Source organism: Myiozetetes cayanensis, unplaced genomic scaffold, assembly GCF_022539395.1.
Source record: "Myiozetetes cayanensis isolate MyiCay16 unplaced genomic scaffold, myiCay2020 scf5-8, whole genome shotgun sequence".
NCBI lineage: Eukaryota > Metazoa > Chordata > Aves > Passeriformes > Tyrannidae > Myiozetetes > Myiozetetes cayanensis.
In genome coordinates, this window is record NW_026087742.1 from 46,405,417 (window position 1) to 46,426,584 (window position 21,168).

Consider the following 21,168-nt stretch of genomic DNA (forward strand, 5'->3'; position numbering starts at 1 on the left):
GTGCCTTCGTATGACAGTACTGCTGCTGCTGAAAACTAAGGAAACAAGAGTTAACTGTTCTCCTTGGTCTTTCTGAGGAAGACAAGTTTTTCAGTGGCAGGTGTCATAGTTCATGACATGGACCAACATGGGGTAAAACCCTGTCGTCTGTTCTTTAGCCTCTCCTCACCCACTCTTGCTTGCTGCTGGACTGCTCAGAGAAGTATTTCTTGGGACAAGAATATCTGTGTATGTTACCTCAGTGATGACTCACATAATAATTAATTAGTGATAATCTCTTGCTATTTTCATTTTAACCCATATTTGCTTATTTTTTTCAATCTTCAGCTTTGTTTTTACAATCAGTCCTTTAAAAAGTTGTACCTCTGTCCATTATTCACTTCCCTCATCTTCTTTTTTTGTGTGACCCTCCTGCCATTGCTCTTTTTCAGTTTCTTTTCTTTCCTGCCTAGGTTTTAGCCTTTTCCCCTTTTCTTTCTACAACTTCATTGTTTGGTGAGCCATATGATTAAAAAAAAAAAAATAAATTAAATGATTTCTTATGTGAACGTAATCATGTGGATACAAAAGTCCCTGACACTAGATAAGTTTTCCCCCTCTACTTAATAAACTGGCCCATATTAGTGTCATCACCATTGTAACAGAAAATCCTCTTCTATAGAAGGGCTGTTGTATCACTTCATGCAAGTTCAATCAGAAAGGACCCTTTTCTGTACACATGCACAGCTTAAACTTTGCTTTCAGTTCATCTTCATCTTATTTTGGGCCAGCACAGAATAGCAAAATTGATTGGGCAGAGATGGAATTCAGTAGAGAAGAGACAAAGAGCAGCCTGAGGAATAGGTGATTATTTATGACTTGGATATCTTTACTGTTTTCAACAATCAAGTTTTTGATATTTCTTTTCTGATTAGGAGTCCTCATTAGTCTGGAGGCTTTAATTGTTACCTTTCCACAATTGCAAGTTACCTGACACAGTACAAGCTCCCAGTAGGTTCACAATATTTTCATGGCTTCCAATGTGAGTCATCATTTTCAGCTCAGACATTAGAGCTTCTTTTTCTGAAGCATCAGGTTTTTCTGTAAAGGTAATAACACAGATTTGGAAATCTCCAACAAAGAAATAAAAATTTAAATGGTTGTGATGCTTTATCACATGCAAATCTTCATTTCAAATTCATTGGCCTGATGGTATATTTGGGAGCATTCTAAAAAAAAAAAAAATCTTTCTACAGTATAAAAAGATTTAGCAAAGGGTGGAAACTAAATTTGTGTGTGTGTGTCTGTACCATTTGAAGGCTTGGGAAAGCAGTCCTCAAATGTCAACATTTGTCATTCTTGGGCAAGAAATGGCAGCAATGTATTAAAGTGTTCACAAGCACAGAAAAAAATGGCAGTCAATTCTGTTGCAGAGAAATGTTAAGAGAAAAAATATTTTGGCAGCCATATGCCGTGCAACTAGTTGCAATCCAATAGCTAAGAAGGCCACCCTGTGTTTCAGTTATAGCTTTAGTCTTGTTTTTCAGCAAGCATTTGGTCCTCGTGACCTCAGTGAATTGTGTATGTGAACCAGAATGATCAAGTTGAGCTTCCATAAAGTTAACCACAAAGGAGTGGACCAAGGAAGTGTAAAACTGATGCATATGTGGATATAGGGGATGAAAAGCTGCATGGTAGTGCTGGCAGTAAGGGGCTGTGTGGGCATACAGGTGGGCAGGGTGCTGGTGTCAACGTGAAGCTCATCCCAGCATGTATCAAGAGGTGGGTGAGGTGAATATCGGTCTCTTCTCCCAAGTTAACAAGTCAGAAGATGAGAGGAAATGACCTCAGTTTGTGCCAGCAGAGGAGTACATTGGATATGCAGAAAAAGTTCTTCACCGAAAGGGTTGTCAAGCGTTGGAACAGGCTGCCCAGGGAAGCAGTTGATTCACCATCCACAGAAGTATTTAAAAGACAAATAGTAGTATCACTGAGGGACATGGTTTAGTGATGGACTTGGCAGTGTTGGGTTAACAGTTGAATCTAATTATAGTAGAGATATTTTGCAACCTAAACAATTCTATCATTCTTGCTGCCAGGGAGGTTTGCTCCTGGACACTGCCTTTATGAGGAGATCTTGGAGGGGAATCAGAGCATAGCAACAAGGACTATTTGAGAAGCTGACTTGTAGGGAAGGGTGGAAAGAAATTGTTTTGAGTCATCAAGAAGAAAAGACTAGAGGAAATTGTGCTTAAGTTTTGGAAACAAGCTAGCTCAGACATAGCAGGTGAAGGGGTTTCCACAGCTAGACAGCACTACAAGAAACAGGGACTTTACACCGAAGTTCATAGAGTCCCCAATGTAACCAGGAGTTTAATTTGCACTAGTAATTTCCATTCCTCCTCTTTAGAGCAGAGTAGCTCCATACTTCCCCACACAGCACACACCTTCTCCGGTGTGCAGGACAAAAAAGCAACACACCGCAGGAGGAAGGCACTTCAGCAATACCTTTCCAAACCGAAGCAGGATTTTGAAAGCCATTTTAAAGGATTTTGAAGCCAAGCATTTGTGAGGAGTAACTACTGAAAGTTGTATACAAGGGAATTTCCAACACTGCTTCTGCTTTGGAGCCACTAGAATACTTTTCTGTTTGTGAAAGGCACTAGAGTTTATCATACCTTTAAGCATTTTGACTGCAACTTGGACTGAATCTCCTGCATTGCTAATTCCATAAGCTGTTGCATTCACCACTTTTCCAAAAGCCCCAGAGCCAAGGATCTGTCCTACAAGACACAAAATGCCTATATTATTTGCTGCTGGTACAGTACTGGCTACTACTCCAGTATTGGGGTTTGCATTAGGGACTGCTCACCAAATTCCAGATTTTCCCTGGGAAATTCCCACTTTAGATCATATTCAAATTCTCTGAAGTCGATGTAGATGTACTCATTATCTGATGGCCCTATCATCTGTATCATTTGCAACTGGCTTTCATATCTAAATTGCTTTGGAAGAAAAAACCACACAGTATAAGAAGTCTTAGAGAAGTAGCAGCCTGGCAGGAACGAAAGATGAAGGGACAGGTATTTATATTTACCTTTTTGTATTTAAGAAACATGAATACAAACACAAAAGGGATCAACAGGAGAAAAAATCCAACAGAGGCATAGAATGCATCATTGTCCGTGAGAGGAGAAACAGCTCCTGCAACTTTAAGAGACACATATTACCGGTCACTTAATCAGTTTGTGTGTGCAGCTGAAAAGGTAAGAAGAATCCATGGTGGCTTGGTCAGTTCTGACAGTTTGTAGCCCTCTCACACCTGAGCCTCCTCTGCATGGGGAATGAGATGGAGCCATATACAAAGCAAGATGGGCAGGAGGCATTAAGTGCTGGGTAATTCTGACATCTGTTTTCACTAAAAAAAAAGCTACACCCACTAATAAATCTAAAATAAACTGATAAATCTAAGTGTATGGAGGTGTTGGTGTGATCCATGGATTGAACTTTGTGAGCATAAACAGGACTAATTAACTCCTCATTGCATCTTCCTCCTCTCTCCCTGTGCCTTCCCCCATCAGTGTATGTTAGGTACCAAAGTACAGGTTGTCAGTGGGTGGACTGCACACAACCTGCTTGGAGCATTGCTGATGCTCAGCCAGGAACTCTCTTAACTAGCCAAGATATTACTGTGAGAGGCCAGTGGGTAGGTGAGTGTTACATAAGACCTACGCTCTTATTCTGGTTGTTTCTAAGAGTGTAAGTATAAAGATTATTTTCTATTGTAATTTCAACCTGAATACCCGAACTTCGGCTGCACTCAAAAGCAGTAAACAGCTTGTTCATCGATGACAAATGAAATCCCTGTGCTGCAAAGATCTGGGTGTTTCAAAACACTTCCCAGGTGCCACAGCATGTTCCCTGTAACTGAAATGTTTGCTCTATGGAATATATATAGTGTTACAAGTACAAAGTGCAAATAATCCTATTGACTTCCTGGCTCAACGAGGAAATATCTCATGCTCTTGGCAAGAAGAGAGACTGCACAGCAGTTTCCAAACCAGGGCTTAACCTTTTTCCACCTGTCTATATCAGTTTAAGAAGGTCTCTTGCCCAGTACTCCTGCTTCCCAGACAGGATAGACTCTTGAGTGGGTCTGTTGGCTCAGTCATGATCTTGCTTGTATATGCAATGAACTCCATGGGGTGACGAGAGCTCCCACTGGCATTTCTAGCAGAAACACAGTGACCTCCGGAAAGGAACAAGAGCTAGCACCTGCCACCAGCTGTAAAGTGCCTTTAGCTCTTTACAAAGCTGATGCATCTAAATTTCATTTAGGGATTACTAATATGAAACAAAAAATCAGACCCCAACATTTCCATGGTTCCATCCCACGCTTCCTGTTTGTGTGAAGTTTCTGCTTATTTTAATGAGGGAGGCCCCTGCTTTGGAACTGCAGAAAAAAGAATTGTGTCTCCCATTCACCCACCATTTCTGATGCTGTATACACATAGAGCTTGTGTTTTACCTGCAGTGCCATTGAACAGTCAGCCATTTAGCCAGGTAAAAAATACCACAAGTTCTACCATGCCAGCTTTAATTGAGCAAACCTGTGCTAAAACACTGGCCTATTGTACCTGACAGGTTAATGAACATCTTTTCACAGGCTGAACCGGCAGAATTGTTAGCACAGCACTCCACCGAGAAGGTTGTCGCTGTCTCCTTTAGATCCAAAGTACTGCTTGAAATCCATGACCCCAGGGATCTCCTCTTTGGCAAGGAGTTTTGAATCCCCTCTGCAATTTCTTCTGTACAGCTGAAAAAGGAAGCAGACCAGTTTTAGCGTTTGGTTCACAGTGACATTTTCCAGAGGAGAAAGTGGAAAGTTTCAAAACATGTCTTATGTCTGTCGTGGAAGAGGAGAAGGGATGGGGCTTGGTTTTTTTCAGCGGTAGAGTGAGACTTCAAATCAGTTACCAGTCTCATTTTTGGGGATGGACATGGCAGGGTCAGTAGGGAGTGCATTGGGCTTCCTACCTCCTACACTGGGTAAACTCCCTCTCACCACCACTGCCTTGCACCCCCGACCTCCAGGACCTCTACCAATTTCATAACTGACACAACCATCCTATACTGCATCTATTCCCACTGGTTTCATTCTTGCCTCAAACACTCAAACTCCAAATGACCTGCTACTAAAACTATAAATGCAAATGAACCCACAGTACAAGTTCTAAAGTCCTTTCCCTGAAGGAATATGATTTCAACCACGAAGTTTCTTTCACTCAAAATGGAGAGCATCTACCCTGTATTAATGACTTATTTAAGACATGATATGTAGAAAGAGGGAACATTATACTCAAGGAAAAGAATCTCACACAGAGATAATTTTGTCTTTTAGCTTTTCTATCATTCATCAACTTACTGCCTAATTCACTATCCTCATAAATAAATGAGAAGATAAGTAAATAAATAAAATTTATTCAGCTCTACGCATAGCACTAGCTTCTACATGTGGAAGTTTCCAAAAAAAGAAATGTCACAGCATTTTCTTTCCAGAAAGAAGATTTAAGGAGTATTTTAGCTGGATGTTTTCTTTCCTCTTCCATTTCTGCATGAACAGATTGATGTTAGGAAACCTTTTCAGAGTTATGGATAAGAAAATTGTCTAGATATTTTTTTAATATTTAGCTAAAATACTTAGAGCTTTATCCACAACCCTATAAAGGATAATTTGACCAAGTACTCTTCTGCAGCATAGGATTATTAGTTTTTTGCAAATCTAAAATAAAAACTGCAGAGTTCATAAAACAGCTCAAAGTGCTTTCACCGTCTCTTGAAATTTTAGTGCTTGACTCATTGCCCTAAATAAATAGAGGAAATGGAAACACTCTCGCTAACTTTACTGGAAACACTCTCCCTGACTGCACTGGCTTTGGTAACGGGTCACCATAGCAGCTGTTTTAACCAAAGTTTAACCAATGAATCAAGCCTGTATTAGCCAATGCATTTCCTGAATCCCTTTAACTTTGATAAACTAAGAGAAAAACATATATTGGACTTTGCAGCTACCTAACTGTTGATATAAACCCAGTGGAGTTTATTTTGGTGCAAATAGCCTGAGATACATCTTTGTAGAATTCCTTTGATGGTAATAAAAAAATGGAAAACTTTCCCTAGTTTTGGTCATCTGGTTCCCCTGGAGTGGGCCACCAAAGAGTTGAGGGTGCATCTTAGACTTGGGTTTTTACAGGTCAGTCTTCATTTAACCAAAGACAGCTCATATAGTCTTTGCAAGGAATAAAAAAGTGAGAAAATTATTACTTGGATGAGTTCAGTTCAAGACAGTTCCTCCAAACCCAGGATGAGGCAGGATAACTCTCAGCGGTGCATGAGATCTGCTTGAACAACCACTGCATTGTTATTTCAGGCTTTTCTGCAATAAGATAACACAAGACTTGAAGATATGGTCTAGTGGTGTACTTGGCAGTGCTGGTTGGACTCTATGATCTTAAAGGTCTTTTCCAACCTCATCAGTTCTATGATTCTGTAAGACAATTTCTGTCAGTGACAGATTTCAAGTGACAATCCCCTGTACACTTTTGTGTACTGTATCTGCTGAGACCAGGTCTGCTTCTGTGTTTTCAAAATAACCCACCCACGTGTCACTGTAAGAGCTGGGTGCAGCCCGCAGTCTTCCTCCTCCCTTAGTTCTGTGGATGGCAGTGTGGGCAAGGCAAGGGGAACAGCCACTCCTCTGTATGGGTACAGCCAAACCAAAAGAATGGCAGAGCCAAAATTAGAAGCCTTGACTTCTGCTTTTCTGACTCTGAGCAAGTGTTTGGCCCTAGGACTGCCCTGACACTCCAGTTCTGGGGGTCCAGCTCATACAAAATGTGCACAGGATATATCCCTGTAGACATGACATATCATAAATAACGCTTCCTGACCTGGAAAAAGGGAGAGACGCTCCAGTCAGGTGGCAGAACTGAAATAACTGAGAGCATCAGTAAAGATTGTGCATGTGTGAATCATGGGTTTCTCATGTGGCTCATGTGGTTTCTGCAGTAGTCATATATGTTACAGCTCTGTAGAATTAGAATACAGTCACTGTATTTTACTGAGATCCTAAGCTTGCAATTTTCTTGAAAAGCATTAATTTTCTGAGTATCTACTAATTTCTCATATTCTCTTTATGATAGACTAAAGCAAAGAAAAAAATTAGTAACTTTCTCCTCCTTTCTCTGTTCTCCATCCCTGACCACGACAAGAAATACAACCCACAAGTATCTTTCTCTGACCCCATGCCTGGATTTCAGTAGTGGAGTGCAGTGTGAAGAGACTCATATTTTTGCTTTGTGATACTCCATTTTTAACAATAAATCCATGTAAATGAAATGGCAAATACTGAGGAAAAACATCATAATAGCTTCATTTATAACAGTGACAAGGTCCCAGACTTTGCCAAATCTTTACAGGGATAGTTTTCTCACTTACTTCTCACGTAGAGAGTGAATTTTTTTGTCACAACCATATCATCATTTTCAGCATAAAATATGTATATCCCAGACTGGTGTTGATGGTTGCAGAACTTTGATGACATGCTGTGGAGCAAAAAAAAAAAAAGAAGGAAAAGGACAAAAAATTGTCTTGAAAAAGATTTTAAATGTAGTCAAGACTCATAAATATGTTTGAAACAATTCAGCATCCTCTAATGAAGAACATAGAGGAACTTATTTTTGATTAGAGAATATAAATCCCAGAATCTAACAGTCTTGGTGGGAGTATATTTTTTTTCCTGCGGTATTGATTTCATTCTGCATTTTTTCTCACAGGGCCTCGAGTGCACGTAGGCTGTCAAGCTGTTATTTTGTTACCAATCCATTGGAAGACAAGGCATGTAACACATCCTGGCACACATGCTAAGATCAGCAAAGGATCAAACCCTCCACTCTCCAAAGAACTTTGATGGGACTTTCTAGCTGATATGATAAATAGTATTAAGAAACAACAATGACAGGGAGGATTGTAAGAGATAAACCTCTCCAAATGGAAAGATCTCATGGAAACCCAGGAATGAGGTCACGATCATAAGTTTATTGTCAATGAGACGAAGCATCAACCATCAAGACAGTTCTGCAGGAGGAAGACCAGACTTCTACTAATCCCTATGGCCTTTGACCCAGTGGATGGCAGAAAACCAAGACCCGCACCATGCAGGAGACAGCTTGTGACAATGGAAATGGTGAGACAGGGCTCTAACAAGTCAGTGGGCAGAAGCTAACAACTGAGAACTGCAGTGACTCAAAGATTCATGCATGACTGTCCTGTTGTCATTGGTTTATGGGATGTGGGATGAGGCAGGGAGGAGGGAATATACCATCTTACAGAGATGGTATCCTATTTCTGTGCTTTTGACCAGGTTATTGTTGTCAGGACAATTGTCAAATTTGACTGGCAGATAATGCAGTTCATCAACATTAGAAGCACAACCTAAGAAAATCTCTCTTAGGTTTAGTTGCTGACATTTTGGGAATATATGGTTTTGCTGACAGCTTGAGGATAACCATGTAGAAGGTCCTCAACTATAAGTGGTAAAGACAAGCAGGCACATCAGTGAGTTTGAAGCAAAGAAGAAAAAGAAGAAGACAGCCTGCAATCTGCGAGGTAAGAGAAAGCAGTAATGAGATAGAAATCTAGAGATCTAAGATCAGGGTATTTCTCATTAAGGAAGGTACATACAAAAGAACTAAGTATCACTTTGAAATTCTAGACCAGGAAAATTTGTGTTGAAGCCACTGGCAATTTTGCCTTCTGACTAAGGCAACACCTTCCTATAATTATTGACTTTTGAAAGTCTTCATCTGAAATGGCCTTAAAGATGTCCTTGAACTTATAGACTTTTTAAAATCAAAACCCTTTTAAGCTGACTTAAGATGGATACTGAAGACAGGAAAAAAAAAACAAAAACAAACCAAAAATAATTAATTGCTTTTGAAATCCTGGGGCTGAAGGATTATATCCTAATGAAATAATGAGAAAAAATTCTAAAAGAATACCTTTGATACATGAAAATATCAGAGGATGTGAGCTAAATACCATAAATTTAACAGAGGTCATAGTGTTTATGAAAACTCATTTGCTCTTAGGAGGGAAGTGAAAATCAACAGTGTGCTGAAACAGAGAGACAACAAAAGCAAATAGAAAATGGAAATTCAGGAAGAATGTCTGAAAACACATAAGGTAGTGATAGGAGAGATGGATCTCTGGAATTTGAAATGAAAAGCTAAAGAAAAGAATAGAACTAATTAATAAAATTTAATATGACATACAATCTGGAGGAACAATTTAACACGAAAATGGCATAAATAAAAAAAAGGAAAAACAGGAAATGAAAAAGGATATGAAAGGAACGAAGTAGAAGTGTTGGGAGACAGGATTACACAAAAGTCAACTAAGATACGCAAGTGAGACTCACAGTGTGTTTAGATATGTGATGACCTTTCTCTTGTAGTTTCGGGAAACTTTCTACTTTAAAAATCACATTGAAATCTGCAGTGCTACAGCTTGCAGGCAGAATATCCTGACATCCTTACCCCTTGCTGCTTCTGGGGACTTCAAACTGAATGAAATATCTACCCCTACTCTTTCCTCAGGTGAGATGTGCCTATCCAATGCTTGTATTCAACCAAAATTGGATAGTTGTGGGGGATGTTTTTACAGAAGTATGTACTTGTCAGATGAAATAATCACCAAATTCAAGTATTTTTCCCTCAATTATATTTTTTCCATAAAATAAATAGAATGATAAAAAAATGTAAAGTATAACTACCCAAAAATTAACATTAAAAATCCCACATTTACCCAACAGCACAGGCAGTTGGATGGCTGAGTTATCTGTTTGGAGTGACCACCAGGCCACACCCCAGCAATGCTTAGTGGCTGTGATCGTGGCTATGGCCATGACTGTGGCTGAGCCAGCCAAGGACACACAGCTCCAGGGATGCAGGCTGGACTTTCCCCTATCCAGCAGGTGGTGATCAGCACTCGGCAACTGCTGCTTCTGTGCTGCAAAGGCTATCTGGAGTGACTCATAAATCCCAAACTACCAGCAATTGCACCTTTCCAATTAACGAGGGTTGTCTAAACTATTTCAAGAGCTCTTGATATTATTATTGTTGGCACAGTCCACAGTACCTTCATCTTATCTGGGCTGAATTTACATCAGTTCTCAATCATCCAAGCAAACCTGACTCCTGCTTGTACAAGCGGTGAGAAGAGGTCCATATCAGCTGCAAAGCAAATCAACTCGGTGTTATCAGCTGGAGGGAGGTACCTATTGGACAAGGATGAGCAAATGCTCAGGGCTGTCCCTTGAGACTCCATTTCCAAAATCAGTCTTGACACAAAGCACAGATCTGCTGAGCCCATGTCAGGCGTTGCAGATTAGTCACCGACACCCACGCAATGCTATCAAAGTTTGCTGACAGCCCCCACTTTATCAGCAGGGACAGAGTTCCTGTGGCCATTGCCAGGAGATGACAATTTGCTAATCTGAACTGAGCTGTCTCTGAACCTTACTGAGGTCTGATTCCAAAACACCATCTGATGCAGATGAAAAGGCCAGTCTGTTGCAAAGATGCCTTGACAAGCTAGTGGGTAAAACTGAAGGCACCAAAATAATACAGAAAGAAATCATAAAAAGTGTAATCCAGGCTTTATGCAGATGATAAGAGAGGTTTTAAGAGTATGAGAAGAAACCAGTGCAGCCACATTAGTTTCTACCCAGGTCCCGCTCAGTTTTAAAGTCAAGACTTGAAAAGAGTAGCCTGGTTTTACTCTCACTGAGGTGAATAAGAGCTGTTACCTTCAAAGCCATGGGACTACTCTGAAAGAAACTCTGAAGGAAATTAGATAATGTTATCAAGGAATTAGAAAGCCTAGGGAATGGAGAAAACATTAACCTTACACAGGATACATGCCAGAAGTTCATTGTAGGAAATAACAGAAAAGGTAGATAACTAACAGGTTTATTCAAAACATGTTTTGCTGCAGCAGCAGAAGAATACATGACCTGGGTAATGAGCAGAACGGTATGTTTCTGTGGCACAGGCACAGTCAAACAGATCTAACAGAGGCTTGGAAACTACAGGCCCCTGGACTTGATCTGAGCTGTTTGAAAGACACTGGGAACATCATCAAGAACAGGATGACAAAAGGGGAACATGCAGAACTTGTGATCCAGTACAAAAACTGCTACAGATCTGGAACTGAGAAATTATGCTAGAGAGACAGGGAATGGCAAAATGCATACAAACTAAAAGGTTGCTAGATGCATAACTTACCAAAGGGTTTATTGTAAACAGAGAATAAATTGATTCTACAAGTTACATATGTGAACTGTTGTTGAAAGCCAAAATTATGTTTGAGTGCCTTTTGTTAACATGGTTTCATCATGTGGCCCATCCACATTTTAAAACCACACAGTACAAAACATGGACAGTAAACAGTCCAAATGAGATATAAAGAGGAAACATTATTATATTAAATTATTACAAAATACTCAAATACCTGTGTCCATCCACACTGTAACTTTGTTGACATGGAAATGTTTTTTTGGAAAATAACCACATGCATCTAACTGGTGGATATGCTGTAAAATTAACTTCAAAGCAAAACTCTTCCTCACCAATTTCAAAATCTTCTTTAGAGTCAGTTATATTTATAAATCCCTTTTCTGGAGGAAAAAAAGAAGAGATATTAGAAAGGCTGGACTGCTTAATGAAGAAATTTTGACATCTGTATGCTTTTTATTTTGGTTATCACAAGATAAAAAAAGAATTATCATCATGTTACATCACAAAAGGCATCCTGTTAATCAAAATAGGATGATGTTTCAAAATAGTATTGAAATGTTCTCACTGTGTTCAGTTGCAGGTAAATGATTTGAGCCTGCTGAACTTGTGTATTTGGTCAGACCAGAGCACTTAGAAAATTTCAACATTTCTCCTCAATCCGCCCTACAGAATTACAGGGTCAACAGTGTCATCATTTATTTGGTTAGGTGTGTATTCCAGGTGTTAACAGCTGCAACTCCTGGCTTGGGACTGAACAAGTCTCTGTGTTTATAATATCTGTTGCTCTAAACAAATTTTGCAAAGCAAATATTGCAAAATAGTTTCCATATTCTTGAAGCAAGATTGTGTAGTGCTAAAAAGTCTTTATTCAACACTGGTGGAAACTGAGCATAAGAACTGCAGAAATTAAGAGCTTTGCAGCTGCAGTCATTGGCATGATCTGTGTTGTGCTTTAAAGTGGCCTAACCACCCTGCCTGGCCTGACCAGTCACACAAAATGGGATAAGCTGATGAAGTATCAATTAGCAAAGAGCAAACCAAAGCTGTCTGGCTGCAAGGCGTTATTAGAGATTAGAAGAGCACCCATCCATGTAGCTTGGCTAGCCAGGCTCCCCAGGCAATGCAGTATGTGTCAACCAAATCACTTTTCTCTTGGTTAAGTTATATCACGGTGATTCCCAGTGTAGCTATAGGTGCTGACCCATGCACAGTAATGTTTTAAAGGTAGGACACTGACATGGGCAACCGAGTGAAACGTGTATCTATATCACTGCTGCATCTGTATAACTGCTGAAAGGGAACCTGGCATGCTAGTACGAATTCACATCAGCCGTGGCTGTCATTAACACCTTAGGCTAAAGGCTGGGGTGGATCGGAAGTGCAGGATGTCCCTGCAGAACCTTGGAGAGAGAAGCACAGCTGTTAATGCTAGGCATGACAACATTACCTACTTTAATCCATCTTGTGAGCAAACAGAGAGATTTTTTCTTCAGGAAAGACAGTGAACCCTCAGAATTTTTGTTGGTATAAGGGGTATTAAGGAGGGTAAAGACAATAACTGTAGGTTGGAGTCTTGCAGTGAAAAAATACCCTGCTCAGAAATACAGCCTTACAGGGATAGTGATTCAAATATTCGCTGAGGCTGTCACACATATTCATGCCTGATAGTTTATAGATCCAAGAAGCCACTATGTCTGACCTGTGCACACTACTGATAAAGAGGATCTTGCCTTACCTCTATGGTAACCTCTCACCCCTAAGTTCCTGTTTACTAAGATGTATGTAGAGAAAAAAGCCCAGGTATCATATTTGGTTTCTGTAAATGATGGGAGAACTTCCTGCTCAGTGGTTAGCAGAATCTGAAAAGAGGACATTGCACTGGGAAAGTCATTTCTGAAGAGACTGGGGTAACTGTTCTCACTTCCTACTATTCCTTGCCTAGGTGTTGTAAGCTCTGAGAGCAACTACATTCAAGGTCAAACACATGGTGAGTGCTCCAGAGAGCCTTGTTATCACAGCTACAGGCTCCAACTCCAGGCACACCAGTCATTAAACTACTCTCAGTGCCTACTCCAGCAGCATGGTTCTACCTACAGCTTTCCTCTTTTTACTCCTTTTATCCAGATTTGTGTCTATTTGTATATTATTTCCATCTGAGAAACAAGGTTTGCAGTTGAGGCTGTTCTCAACTAACTTCAATGCCATTGGTTTTTAAATCAACATATTTCTTATGTAGAATGAAGTGTCATTTTTAACATTTTCAGGCCTTATGTAGCTTGTCATCAGGAAGATGGTTCCCTTTAGTGCCTGGAAAGCAGGAGACACTCGGAACAACAGGTAACATTGGAGTAGTTGCCTCTCTATTTTCAGGGTTTTTTTCAGATCCATCACAGCTGCAGCAGCGTTTTTGCACTGCAGCTTGCCATCTCTGTCAGCACTCACCCATCACTCGACAATCTGTTGGGGCCTACATTCTCCAATAACATTAAAATTTAAATTTCTTTTCAGCTACTAGTTACATGTGTTTTGGAGCTAAAATTCTTTCTCAGATTTACTTTCCCATAAAAAATTGGTAAACTCAAGTGGCTACTTGTCAGTCACTCCCTTGCCATAAGAGGAAATGGTCATTTCTCATTTTTTTCTGGGTTTTGAGTGGGAAAACCAGCCACCAAGAACCTTCCAACTGTTTGATTCTTTCCTGTTGGACCCAGCTCAGGCCCACACAAGTAGATTTTGTGTTTACTTTTTTTTTGGTATAAGAGCAACAATCATCTGAAGGGACCATACAAAATAGCAGAGCAGAGGCCACAAGAACGTCTGTCTTACATCCCCACCCCCGAAAGCACAGCAAAGGTGGGGTGGAAATGCCATATGTGATTAGGGGAGGTGCAGTGGTGAGGAGGAGACTGAGTCCATGGCTAAAGCTTCTAAAAACCCATGCTGAAGTCACAGCAGGATATTTCTGTCTCACATTGGTTGGGACCAGTCAGCGATCATACCAGGCTGACCAAACTAACATACAGACCATTAATAGCTGAACACACAGGGCAGGTCTCATACTTCTTATATTCTTGGCTAGCTCCAGCAGTGCTTTAGCTCTAGCTCTTTGTATCTGCTCTGCAGCTGTCCTTGGTGATGCAGAGAAGGGCTCCACAAGTATAGAAGTCCCCCCTGCCCATAAAGCCCAAGGCATAGTACCCAGAGACTCTATAGCTTTGTGTCCCCACAAAAAGCCACTATGGCTTTACAGCACACTGGCTGAGCATCACCTACAGCAACATGAGATGAATCCCAGCCTGTGTTTCTATAGATCCCACTGAAACAATCATATAGGCTAGATCTCTAACCAGTGCCATTTCATTTCACTTCTAAAAGCACTGTCTTTTAATGGGAATTATTTGAAAAGCAATACGAAGAAAAGGTTGATTGTATTCAGGTACCAGAATGACTCAGTTGAAATTAATCTCTTGGCTCTCCTGGACTGCCAGTAAGTGCAAACAGACTTTTTCATTAGCAAGGGAACTACAAACATATACTGCATACCTGCAAGCAAAGAACTGCCACATGGAAAATAAAGCAAAACATCCAGCTGAGAAACAAAATTCATACCAGGGATTGGAATTACCTAAAACCGTAACCAAAGCAGTTTGATTTGGATGAGCAGTAGAAGAACAGGTATAATGTCCACTATCACTTCTTCCTGCTGTTGAAGCAAATACATACTGGATACGAATTGCTGAGTGGTCTGTTTGATATTCTAATCCTCCAAACTGGCGATCCTAGTTTCCAACAGAGATTCCAATTTAATCAGTTGATAGCGCCCAATACTACCAATTTTAAAATATGAACTGTCTTCTTACCTGCAATTCTCTGTTTTCAGAAGATATTTTTATTCCGAATTTATAATTATGGTGAACAGCTCTGCATCTGATCAGCAACGGTTCCCCAGCCTTAAGTAGTAGTTCAGGTAAAGGTGGTGCTTGTCTTTCATTTAAATCTACAAAATCAAAACAGCCACTGAAACAACTGTCACTTTGCCTGAAAAAATACTTGGTTATATCAACGATTTTTCTGCTAATGTTGTATAGATCTTCATTATTAATTCATTGTAATGATAATTACAATAATCGTGAAACTAGTAAATTTGATGGATTTAGATGTCTCAAACCAAATTCTATCATAATTTACAAGGTATCTGTAGGGCACAGGTAAACACACAGCTTAGTTCAGGTCAGATTTATTTAAAAAAAACCCAGGCAAACAAACCTCCATATATATATTAATTAAAAATTATATTATTACAAATATTAAATAAAAATTATTTATAAGTGTATATATTTGAGAACGCCTTAAGGAATTTTTCCATGCAACACAGTTCTAAGAGCACGAACAAAAAGTCAATAGATGTATAGCAAGAAGTTTTCTACAGAGACCACAAAGGGCTATTGGAATTAGGTTTTAAACCCGTGACAGAGCAATCATATTCACCGTAAGATTTGTTTCAGTGATTACAAACAAGTAGCTTAGCCCGTAAAGCATACTCAGATGAGAAGTGCAACTAACTTCAGCGTCAGGAATGAGCTTGCATGCAAGAAAACCTTAGAGGGAAGTTACCTATTGTAAATAGGCTGGTGCATTCTCTGCCCAGGACATTAACTGCACAGCACCATATGTAAGTTCGAAATAATTCATCTTGCACCATCTGTATGCCATCTATTTCTCCAGTTCTTTCATGCATTTTATCAGGGCAACTGCAATTACAAGCACAATTATTCATTGACTCATTTGGTTAACCTCAAGCAACTAAATCTGATAAATCTCCAAGCCATGAGAGTATGCAAACAATGGTGGGAAAACTGGATCTTACGTAGTTGAATAAAAAGGAACTAGCAAAGGGGAAGATAAGAAAATAAAAATTTCACAGTCTAGGCAGAAATCTGGGCTGAAACGATCTGAATATGTTCAAACTGGCTCATAGATAGGTAATGATGTAATTAAAATCCAGACAAGAGTGAAATCATAGAGACTAAGCTTTCACACCACATCTCTGGATTCCTGGTTGTGGGAGCTACTCAAATCCAGCAGCCCTTATGAGACCCAGATCCCAAACAACCACAGTGCAGAGAAAGGCATTATTCCCACCGTTAATAGAATAAACTTTATATATTAATAGAACAGGAAAAAATTATTTAGCTCACAAAAGTATGATCCCTTGTAATATCTTTCCAGCTCTAATGCTCCAGGTGAAGCCCACAGTGACTGGAAAAAGGGAAATGGAAGAAAGGGTAGAAAGTAAGACTGTGGGAACTACCAACCTGTCAGTCTCACCTCTGTACCTGGGAAGACCATGGAACAGATCCTCCTAGAAGCTAGGCTAAGGCATTTGGAAGAGGGGAGATGATTTGAAACAGTTAGTATGGTTTCACCTTGGGCAAGTCCTGCCTGACCAACCTATTGACCTTCTCTAATGGAGTGACAATATCAGTGGAAAAGGGAATGGCAACAGATGCCATCTACCTGGATTTCTGTAAAGCCTCTGACGCAGTCCCCCACAACATCCTTCTCTCTAAATTGGAAAAATACAGATTTGATGGATGGAATTTTGGGTCATTTGGTGAATGAGGATTTGGTTGGATGGTTGCATCCAGACAGTAGTGGTCAATATTTTGGTGTCCAGTTGGACATTAGTGACAAGCAGTGTCCTTCAGGGCTCTGTATTGGGACCAGTACTAATATCTTCATCAATGACACGGATGGCAGGATTGGGTGTATCGTCAGCAAGTTTGAGGATGACACCAAGATGTGTGGTACATTCGGCACACCTGAGGAATGGGATGACATCCAGAGGGACCTGGACATGCTTGAGAAGTTGGCCCATGGGAAACCCATGAGGTTCAACAAAGCCAAATGCAAGGTGCTGCACCTGGGTCAGGGCAACCTCTAGTATCAATACAGGCTGGAGGATGAATGGATCCAGAGCAGCCTGGAAGAGAGGGACTTGGAAGTACTGGTGGATGAAAAGCTGGACATGAGCTGGCAATGTGTGTTTGCAGCCCAGAAAGCCAACTGTATTCTGAGCTGCATCAAAAGCAGCATGACCAGAAGGTGGAGGGAGACGATTCTGCCTCTCTACTCTACTCTCATGAGACCCCCCCTAGAGCATTGTGTCGAGTTCTGGGGCCCTCAACCTAAGAAGGAGATGGACATATTGGAGAGAGTACAGAGGAGGCCACAAAGATGAGTAGAGGGCTGGAGTACTTCTCCTATTAAGACAGGTTGAGAGAACTCGGGTTGTTCGGCCTCAAGAAGAGATGGTTCTAGGAAGAGCTTATAGCACCCTTCCAGTAATTCAAGAGGGCTTATAAGCAAGATGGGGACAAACTTTTTAGCAGAGCCTGTTGTGATAGGACAAGGGGTAACAATTTTAAACTAAAAGAGGATAGATCTAGAATATATATAAGGATTTTTTTTCCTAATGAGGATGGTGAGACACTGACACAGGCTGTCCAGAGAGGTGGTGGGTGCCCCATCCCTGGAAATCAAGGTGATTCTGGTCAGGGCTCTGAGCAACCTGATCTCACTGAAGGTGTCCCTTCTTATTGCAGTGTGCTTGGACTAGATGACCTTTAAAGGTCCCTTCCAACCTGAAGTATTCTATAGTTGTATGATTCAAATTACAAATAAATGTGAAAAACTAGAGGGAAATGAAATACCTTTGATTTGCTCCTGTGACATCAAAATACTAGAATTTGGAATAACATTCTTAAAGCCAAGAGCTGACAGTTTCCAAAAGAGTACAACAGTAAAAATTTCTTAGAAAATTTCTTAGAAAAATGTGTTGCAGACATAGGTTTTCAACCATCACGTGGGTGTGCCAACCAGCAGAGCCCATCTCAAAAAATTCTGAACCAAAAGCTCTTTCTCAGTTATCTCCTCAGTTCACTAGGCACACCAAGCAGTGCAGAATCATAGAATTATTAAGGTTGGAAAAGACCTCTAAGATTATTAAGTCCAACCATCAACTTAACACTGCCATATTCACCCTTAAACCAGGTCTCCAAGTGCCATGTTACACTTTTATTGAACACTTGCAGGGATGGTGACTCAACTACTTCCCTGGGCAGCCTGTTCCAATGCCTGGCCAGCCCTTCAGTAAAGAAATTTCTCCTAATATGTAATCTAAACCTCCCCTGGCACATCTTGAAGTCATTTCCTCTCATCCTGTCACTTTTTCTTTAGAAGATGGGAAACTTTCAGTTTAGAGATATAACACACGTATAAACATACACCATACCTCTTTTCAGGTGTTTTGCAGAATATCCATTCCACAGAGGGCTGGGGGTAGCTCTCAGATATGCATTCAATAGAATCCGAGTTTTCCCTTTTCCTGAAATAGGGTTTGCCTGGTTTCTCTGTTAAAAATCATGCAAATGTTTAAGAATGATGACATGACTTTGAGACAGTATTTTGCTAATTTCATAGTAAGTAAAGTTACAGAGCTGTAATTTTTTTCGGGAGGTTTCAACGCTGAGGGAACAGAAAATGATTCTGCCTGAGGGGTATTGTGGGTTGGTCTCATGAGCTTCTCAACCTTGATTGCTAAAAGCACGGGTTCTCTGTACCAAAGACCTGCATCCCCCCTATACATCAGGGAATACTCCTGAGATTGATACTGAAAGGTGTTAATTTGCTGTGGTTGTTATTTATTTCAATGGGCAGGAGCACAGATACCTTTTAAAATCACATCCTAAACCTCTCCTTTAGTGGAACATCTGATGAGACTTCAAAGTCTGTACACAAAATGGGATTGTTGCAAACTTCTATCAGACACAGGATAGAAACACAACAGGTGATAATGACTTCTGATAGCAGACTTTTCTACCCTGCATCTGTAACCCAGAGGGAAATGGTTCCTAGACAGTTCCCAGTACCCTGAACCTACCAGGTACAGACTTGGACTAGGCACAAAAAATTCATTGTATTAAAACTGCTAAAGATTTGACTCAAAATGCAAAGCCCTGAGTTCAGTTTTAGGTCATCTTTCAATGAAATTACATATTTCAAGCAGAAGAGTGACATTTTCTTCAGTCATACTTCCATTGCCTGCAAGGTGACGTGCTAAGGTGAAACTAATACTTACGACTTTTTAATTTCTTTCCTCATTTAGCTCTTATAAGCTGGGCCTAGGAAGTTTAGTTCACCTACAGAGATTCACATCCCAGTTGAAGGATTCAAATCTAGCCTGAAGGATTTTATGAGAGATGTAATTATGATATTAGATTCACAGGAGCAAAGAGAATGCAATCCAAGCAACTGACATGGAAAAGACCTTTATCGACACTGTTTCGAACTATTCTTGCTTGTGCATATAATAACACATTTTACCTCTAATGCCTAATTGATACAGTAGAGATGGTAATTCTTAATAAAAGATTTAATACCTTGTCCCCTCAATGAAGCTGTTAAAATTATAATTGAGACATACAATAAGCCTTCAAATAAAACAAGGAGAGATTGGAGGTGACTTTTCTGACATGAGAGAGAAAAAAAGTTAAACAGAAGAAATATTTTAAAAGATGGAATAAAAAATGTTGATTTGTCACAGTTTATTAAAAACAAGGCAAGTAGTGATGCTTGTTAAACCTGTATCTAGAAGGGCATTTTAGCTGTTCGGATTTATCTTTTGAAATTTCTTTAGCATTTTTAAATTTTACCTTTAAACTTGGCTCTTTTCAGACAAAATAATATAGTCTTTATTTTCTCTTAAAAAAATCATGTCAACATGGGTCTTTTTGTGTCTTGAGATGTTTTTGGACACCCCAACTTAGAAACAGAAGTTTGCGCTTTGTTGCAGCAGTTGCCTCTCTTGTGTGAACCTTGAGAAAATTCAATCAAATCCACTCCCACTGGAAGCCTTTCAAAAAGTCACACTTCACAGGTGCTCTGTCATGAACATTTAACAACAGTTAAAATCTCAGCTTCTTGGGCATCCTTGTGTTGAGCAGCTGCAGAACTGATGTGTTTTACTCTAAAACACAGTAAATTACAAATAAAGGCTGGCAATGAGAAGGGGGACACTGTCTCTCACCTTCCCTCAGTGTGCCTCTTGCTGAACACAGAACTGTAAAAGGAAAAGGGGTGAGAGAAGTGAAAGACTCGGCAGCAGGCACAGGTGGAAAAGTGGCAGTGGCTCAAAGAGTGACTTGGGAGTACCAGAGACCAGAATAAGAAAGGCACGTTCTGATCTGGCCCAGATTACAACCCCGTCAGCAACACCAAGAATGAAAGCAAACAAATGTAGCCCAAAAGCTTTGAAAGCACACAAAAGCCACACTCAATTTGTCCTTTTTGTCACAGAGGGGAATCTCTCACAGAGAAAAGAGCTACCATGCATTTAAATCTTCATTTGTTCATTTGCATGGTTTATTGACTAGAGAAAGATGACTCTCACAGAGTTTGTGATTCTGACTTCAGCCTCTGAAGACAGCTCCAAGTCCTATGCTAATCTAGGAAGATGATTGAAATGCAGCTTATGGAAGCTTCATTGCTTTGGCTGAACTTGAACCTCTGCCCTTGAACCTGTTGATGGTATAATCCCTTTCATGTAGATATGCTTACTTCGGATGAGAACAGGCACAACTACAGTGTAATTGCTGGTTTCACTTGTGACCAAGAGGGTGTGTTTTCCAGCTTGTCCTTCTTTTATTTGTGAAAAAGCCAAAGATGCAATATATCTATAAAACAGAAAGTAAAGTGGTATTAGTCATGTTAACCTGAAGAAGGTAATATGCAGCACATACAATGAAATGTTAGCTCTTTAGCTCTGCAAAAA

The 21,168-nt window shown here is 40.1% G+C and overlaps 1 protein-coding gene across 1 annotated transcript in view; it reads right to left on the bottom strand.

Annotated features, from left to right (window-relative positions):
• FLT3 (fms related receptor tyrosine kinase 3) overlaps positions 1-21,168 on the bottom strand; it is a 35,582-nt gene that overhangs the window by 5,534 nt on the left and 8,880 nt on the right. Inside the window, exons 4-16 of the mRNA XM_050332149.1 lie at positions 20,955-21,070; positions 18,631-18,748; positions 15,951-16,087; positions 15,197-15,333; positions 14,962-15,115; positions 11,551-11,716; positions 7,477-7,583; positions 6,304-6,415; positions 4,617-4,795; positions 3,077-3,189; positions 2,852-2,984; positions 2,658-2,762; positions 970-1,080 (exon numbers count right to left, since the gene is read on the bottom strand). Of these exons, the coding sequence (XP_050188106.1) occupies positions 970-1,080; positions 2,658-2,762; positions 2,852-2,984; positions 3,077-3,189; positions 4,617-4,795; positions 6,304-6,415; positions 7,477-7,583; positions 11,551-11,716; positions 14,962-15,115; positions 15,197-15,333; positions 15,951-16,087; positions 18,631-18,748; positions 20,955-21,070 (1,688 nt within the window). The remainder of the gene's footprint in view (positions 1-969; positions 1,081-2,657; positions 2,763-2,851; positions 2,985-3,076; positions 3,190-4,616; positions 4,796-6,303; positions 6,416-7,476; positions 7,584-11,550; positions 11,717-14,961; positions 15,116-15,196; positions 15,334-15,950; positions 16,088-18,630; positions 18,749-20,954; positions 21,071-21,168) is intronic.